Source organism: Bombus fervidus, chromosome 18 (genome assembly GCF_041682495.2).
Source record: "Bombus fervidus isolate BK054 chromosome 18, iyBomFerv1, whole genome shotgun sequence".
In the NCBI taxonomy this organism is placed as follows: Eukaryota; Metazoa; Arthropoda; class Insecta; order Hymenoptera; family Apidae; genus Bombus; species Bombus fervidus.
Window position 1 is genome coordinate 5136208 of NC_091534.1, and position 7760 is coordinate 5143967.

At 34.3% G+C, this 7760-nt stretch overlaps 1 protein-coding gene across 1 annotated transcript; it reads left to right on the forward strand.

The window, feature by feature from the left end:
• Positions 1–5481: 5481 nt before the first annotated feature.
• On the forward strand, positions 5482–7414 carry LOC141445934 (uncharacterized). The gene is made up of 2 exons (XM_074112145.1): positions 5482–5769; positions 6154–7414. Exon 2 carries the CDS (start codon positions 6182–6184, stop codon positions 6965–6967), a length of 786 nt encoding a protein of 261 aa, XP_073968246.1. The 5' UTR covers positions 5482–5769; positions 6154–6181; the 3' UTR covers positions 6968–7414.
• The last annotated feature ends 346 nt before the right edge of the window (positions 7415–7760 follow it).

The following is a 7760-nucleotide window of genomic DNA, read 5'->3' on the forward strand; positions in this document are numbered from 1 at the left end:
GATACACTAAGGTAATTAACACGTGGCCGACGTCTAAAACAAAAGAGCGTCGTTAGCAGTCGTACCAACTTAGCATGTAGGAACTAGTGATCATACCAACCTACTATTTCCTCAATAAAAGACTCAAATGTGCGTTATCTTATTTATCCTGTGAAGAATCTGTGCATGTACATATGTCTAGAATTTGATTTCTATGAACGAAAAGCGCGGCTAAGCAGAAATGTGCGCTGGCAATTTTAAATGACTATCGCGGCAGCAGCTCGGTTCCACGGTACGGTACGGTTAACTTCGAACCGTCCCGTCCGCAAAGGGTTAATAAATCAAATTCCATAATTTTATACTCAAAAGTAAAGAACCAAATATTTTAAGAACACATATTAAATTAGTTTTTAAAAAACTTACATCTTTCTCTTGGATTATACATTCTTTGCAATAATAGGCATCAGACATACCAGGTCCACCACAGATAACACATCTCCCTTGATAAGATCCATAATTGCATTCATCACAAATCCGAACCAGACTACAAGGTCTTGCATGAGAATCACAAATTACACATTTACCGTCACATTTCTCGCATAGTATCGCTCGGGCAACCGAGGCGAACAGATGTGTGTAAGCAAACGTGTGCTCCAGTCAAGTGATTCAGAGAAGTGCTACGAATAGTGATAGTGACAAACAATGCAACAGCAGATATCAACGATCAAGATTGCAACCAATGGAGAAAAATATTACATAAAAGGGTCGTCAGATTTACCAGGCTTACAGCAACAACAGCAAAATAATAACAACCAAAATGATATGGAAATAGAAGAAATGGAAGAGCAGCGGAGACAGGAGGAGTGCAGACACGGCAACAAAATAAGTTACCAGGACGAAAACTGGAAGCTAGCAAGGACTAGCAAAAAACGTAAAATAATTCCAGGCACAAATGCTGCAGGAAACCCAGATACAGGAAAGCAGCGATGGCTGCAAGAATTACCTTTAAGAAACTCCTTCAGCTCACTAACGGAAGAAAGAGACAATGACCCGACAAGCAAAACCATAACTAAAACACCTTACATATCAAAACCACCACCAATATTTGTTGAGACCCAAATAATAGACCTGCTTATTGATCTACTAAACAATGTAGTCGGGAAGGATAACTACACAATAAAACAAACAAAATTAGAACAAGTAAAAATTCAAACAAACACCCCAGAAGTTTATAGGAAAGTGATAAATGAACTAAAGGAAAAAAATGCTATATACCACACGTACCAACTCAAAACAGAAAGGAGCTATAAAATAGTTATAAGAGGTTTACATCCAAAAACTAACACAAAAAAATTAAGTGAAGAATTAGGAAAAATTGGCCATGAAACAAGAGCAATAAACAATATGACAAGATACGATACGAAGCAACCATTGCCACTATTCTTAATAGAACTGGAACCCAGAACCAATAACAAGGAAATCTATGAAATCAAAAAAATACTAAATACAATTGTAACAGTGGAACCACCACGCTACAAAAAAGATATACCACAATGCATGCGGTGTCAACAATACGGACACACAAAAAATTATTGCAGCAGAAGCCCGGCATGTGTTAAATGTGCAAAAAATCACCTAACAATACACTGCCCATACACAGGAAAAATAGAAGAAGTTAAATGCTATAATTGTAACGGAAACCACCCAGCCAGCTACAAAGGACGTGAAATAAGGAAACAAATACAACGTAAACTGTTTCTCCACTTCGCAGCAGATCATACAATAACCACCAACCGCAACAAAGTATTACGGATAATGAAACAACATTGAAAGCACAATACGAACTAAACGCTATAAACAGAAACATAGATCCCCAAGGTAACCGAAGCTACGCACAAGTAACCAAAAACATTAGCAAAGCAACGCTTGCAAACAATCAGAATCAAAACAATAACATCGAAGACGTTACAGACATCAAAGAAATGCTCAAACAATCCATTAAAGGTATGGAAATGTTAGGAAAAATGGTAAGTGATCTAAACACAATACTAAGACAACAAGCACAACAAACAACAATCATGTTACAACTACTCACAAACTTGTTAAGTAAAAAATAGAGATGGACATTTTGAAAATAGCAGTCTGGAACTCCAATGGCTTGCAACAGCGAGCCCACGAAACTAAAATATTTTTGTATAAAAATAATATTGATATACTACTTGTCTCAGAAACACATTTCACTCTAAAAAACTACATGTAAATACCGTACTACACCATCTACGATACCAAACATCCCTCAGGTAAAGCACATGGAGGAACTGCAGTAATAATAAAAAATGACATCAAGCATCACTTACATAGTCAAACAAATCAAGAACACCTACAAGCAACCACTGTCACAATACAAACCAATGACAATTACTTCCAGATGTCAGCAGTATATGTACCTCCGAGACACAAAATGACACTTAAAAAATGGGAAGAGTACTTCCAATCCTTAGGCGACAAATATATAGCGGCAGGAGACTTTAATGCAAAGCACACATTATGGGGTTCGAGAATTAGCACGCCGAGAGGTAGAACATTGGAAAAATACATTAGAAGCAGCAACCTCAACGTACTATCTACAGGAAAACCAACGTACTGGCCGACAGACCCCAATAAAATACCTGACCTGTTGGATTTTGCAGTAACAAAAGGGCTAAATGTAAGCAAATTAAAAATAGCAACCAGCCTCGAGCTTAACTCCGACCATACACCAATTATAATAGAATATACAAGCAAACCACTACTTTATAACAAGTCAGAGTCGCTTTGCAATAAAACCACCAACTGGCAAACTTTCAAGGAGCTGATCGAAAACAAAATCAACTGCAATATCCCGTTGAAAACACCTGAACACATTGAGCAGGCAGTAGCAACTTTGACAGAAATAATACAGGAAGCAGCGTGGGCAACCACCACCTATGAAACAAATAGCAGGCAATCAAAAATTATTCCGCAGGACATCCTAGACAAAATCAGGGAAAAAAGAAAAGCGAAAGCAAAATGGCAAAAACAGAGAACACGAGAAAACAAGAAAAACCTAAATAAACTTGCAAAGGAACTAAAGAATAAAATAAGGGAACATCATAATAACGAATTCTCAAAATTCATCGAATCACTATCCGCGCATGAGAATACCGACTACTCCCTATGGAAAGTTACTAACAAAATTAAGAAAACAGTAAAAACAATCCCAGCAATCAGAAAAATGGACAACACATGGGCCAGAACCAACGAAGAACAGGCAGAAGAATTCTCAAAGCACCTACAAAATATATTTTCGCCGTATGAAATTAATAACAGCATCCCTGGATGGCAAACAAATGAAGAAGTGGAAAATGCCAGCAACACAACTGATAAACGCTGCACCATATTCAGCACAACAGCGCAAGAAGTTACAAACTTAATTGAGGCAACAAAGACAAGTAAAGCACCAGGATTTGACTTGATCAATGGGAAAATCTTAAAAAACCTTCCCCCAAAGGCAATAAGACTAACAACGATAATATTTAACGCAATTCTAAGAATACAGTACTTTCCTGCACTATGGAAAATAGCACAGATAGTGATGTTACCCAAACCAAACAAAAACCCACATCTAACTGCATCCTACAGGCCGATATCATTACTACCTGCGTTTTCCAAATTATTAGAGAAAATAATATATAACCGCTTAAAACCAACAATAGAAGAAGAAAAACTAATACCGAACCATCAATTTGGATTCAGGAATAAACACTCTACAATAGAACAAATGCATAGACTCGTCAATGAAATCTTACAGTCGCTTGAAACAAAACAATACTGCACAGCACTCTTTATGGATATCGAAAAAGCATTCGACAAAGTTAACCATGAAAAACTTCTTCAATCAATCAAAAAGCAATTTCCAGAACAAATCTACAAACTACTCAAATCTTACTTAAACAACAGAACCTTTGTAGTAAAAATAAATGATGCATACTCTGAAATTAAGGACATCAAGGCAGGAGTACCGCAAGGAAGTGTCTTAGGACCAATATTATACACACTATACACGGCAGATATACCAACAACTGTCAACAGTAAAACACTGACGTTTGCGGACGATACGGCCATACTAGTGAGGCATGCAAATCTAGAAACGGCCGCCGCACTACTACAAGAACACACTACAAAAATAGAAAAATGGCTGCAAAACAAACAAATAAAAGTGAACACCAGCAAGTGCAACCACATAACATTTACACTTAGAAAAGGAAAAACACCAGATATTCAACTGAACGGCGCCCACATAGCACAAACAAAGCAAGTCAAATATCTGGGAATAAATTTAGACACACGCCTTACATGGAAGCACCATATAAAATCAATAATAAACAGAATAAGTGCAAAAAGGAAGCAGATGTACTGGTTAATCAATAGAAAATCTAAATTAAGCACAATGAATAAACTAAATATATACAAAACAATAATCAAACCAATCTGGACATACGGAGTCCCATTATGGGGGACGGCAGCAATGAGTCACATAAGCAAAATAGAAATAGAGCAAGCAAAAATTTTAAGGACAATAGTTAACGCTCCATGGTACGTCAGAAATGAAGACCTACGAAAAGATCTAAAAATTCCAACAGTCAAAGAGGAAATCGCTAGATACGCAAAAAAGTACAAAGAAAGACTTGCAGCACACCCAAACCAGCTGGCTGCTGAAACAAATAAAACCAAAATAGAAAGAAGACTGAAGAGGAAGCATCCCGCAGACCTCGAAATAGAGATGCAATAGGAAACCTAGAAGATGGAACCCCGCTGGGGGTAACCATCCACATGCTATATTTTATTTATTTTTATTTATTTTTATTTTTTATTTTTTATTCTTTTATTCTCTAAGCTATAACATTTTACCAAATGTCCTTCTGGACAAATTGTAAAAATTTAATAAAACAAATAAAAAAAAAAAAAAATTCTATATTGATTTTATAGTTCACTCTATCTACTTTGTCTTCGATAACATTTTCGATTACAACATATTTGAACTGCTTTGATAAGACGTTAAAAATGATTATTTTAATAGTTACTTTTAAGCCAGGTTTGTGGTGCTGTAGTATCTGTTCTGTTGTGGAGTGTTTGATTATATTTTTATCATATTTTTATCATTTTTATCATATTTCGGTTCAGTTTCATTCATAATCAGAAGAACTTCTAATTTGTAGAGTTAACGAAAAAGTCAGAGTTTTTCTCTGCGCCACAATTACATTGACACACCATAAACCGCTAATCAGGAGTTCAATCCCTATGTAAGCAACGTGTACCGATACCTTGGGTTCTTTCACTCAGATAACATATATTTCGCTCCATTATCCTAAAGGCGGTGTTTTTATGGGCGTTGCCAATGTTCAGGAAGGCAAGTAATTCTTCATTGGTCAACGGTCTATCATTCTATTACGAATAGGATTCTCGCCCATGGTATGTTAGCCGCTGTATTTAGTATTACTTATTCAAACGTACTAGAGTAAACGTCTAACCGCCTTTAAAGTAATTCGCATTCTGTCGTTGCGCTATCTCATCTATTTTATATTTACTATATAAATTGTACAGTCCTTTTCCCCTTCCTTATTCTAATTATTTTATAAATTGCGAATATCGGGCGGCTCGGCGCGTTCTTTATTTCTTCTTTACTTAATTTTCTGAGTTTGAAAATTTTAATTGAAGAATCGACAACAACAAAGAAGAATAGCACGAATTACTGATCGACCGGATAGTGAGGTAAATTTTAACCTTAATCCTTCATTTTATCTTTCACGTTCTAAAGGATTTCAGAGATACTGTTTTTATTAATACGTTGCTATAAAATAAGTGTGTGTATATTTAAAATTAGATGTTATTTATAAGCAGTACTTTAATACAATACAATACAGAAATGTATTGTAGGAAGATATATATCCTAATAGATTCATTATATGTAAAATTTGAATATATATACATATACATATATTAATCCATCTGTTAATAGAACAGTTTTGAACTATTTACAATCAAAATAAGACTAACAAATAGGAGTGGAAAATGTACGATAGTTATATAATACAATAATAGTATAATAATATGATATAATATGATAAAAAATAATATAATAACATAATAATTCAGGACATAAAGGATCAAGAAGTGAATCGAGATGAATAACAAAAAGAAAGCGCAAACTAAAATGAATATTTTTTGCGAAAGATGCAACCGGGTAGGACATGTCAGAGAAGATTGTTACACGCTTCTATGCGACTACTGTAAAAAAATAGGACATCATGTCCAGGATTGTAGAAGATTACAAAAAGATAAATACTGGATAATAGATAATGCTAGGCAGCTTTACAGAGCCGATTGTTCAAAAGATATACCACATGGTGCATATCCCGAGAACCAACCTACTACCAGCGACAGAACAAGCTCGTATTACAGTACAAAAATGTCTAACCAATCAACAGTAGGAGATTACCGTGGATATCACATAACTCCTGTGAAAGATATTATCGAGATCAGATGCGAAGAATTGAAGAATCGAAAAGCAAAAATGGTGGTTTCTAGATGTACACCAGTTTCATTAATAAAAATAGGGAAGTTAAAGGATAATGTAACTGCTGCTAGAGAAGCCCTTACTTTAGAGGATGCATTCAGCTCTCGTGTTAAAACCATATGTTTAATATGCTTATGCATACGCGTAAATAAAAAAACTATACTACATCCTTGTCGAGTAGTTTCTGATGACTTTTACATAGAGACAGATGGCGTATTAGGGCGCGATTTTATCAGCAAATCACAAGTCAAGTTTGGGAGACACGTAAAATTAGCTGGAGAACAAATACCATTCTTCCATAACTATCTTGTACGTCAAATACTAAAAGTTGAGAATTCGATAGAAGTCTCGATCAAGGAATCTGATTCAGAGACAACAACAGATTCAAGTTAACTAATTAAATTCTTAAATCAGGTATTTCTCTCGCGTTATAATTTATCAAATAATAATATTAGTCAAATGAGGTAGGTTATAGTTTCTAATAGCTGAATTTTTTAATTCTATATAGTAAATGACAATCTACCAGATTTCTATTTATAATTTGTTATTCTATTTTATTTCATTTTGCTAAATTTGTACCGTTTTATGAAGAATTAATTAAAATATTAACTTTTATCTTATGACATACGGATATATTCAAGGAAAAATTAAGTTTATCATTTCTTTTGCGATATTTTGACTTTTCAAAACCAACAAATAGATCACAACGGATGTGGAAGCACTTCAGATGTCATATTATTACACCAGAATTGAATTTAATAAAATAATATTTAAAAATGTAATTCAATTATCCTTTCAATTATATATATCATAAGTTATACGCGAAAACCTTAGACTATTGATATTTAACGGTATAATATTGATAGAAGTACGTCAATCTGATACATATTTCGATTTATTTAATATTCAAATCAATGCAATTATCTATTATTTGTAAACACTGCGCGACACAAAGTACAAGAGTTATAATTACGACTGAAAGGAAATATATCATTTTAATAGCAAAATTCACAATATAATAGATTAGTACACATCTAAATATAATTTAACGTTAGCAGATTTTCCCGAAAATACATATTCAAATGTAAAATAATTTTAAAAAATCAGAATATGCATGTTCAATTAGCAAAAGCTTAACAGAATTAAAAACATACATTATTGGAAGAGATAGTACCGCCCCTGCATA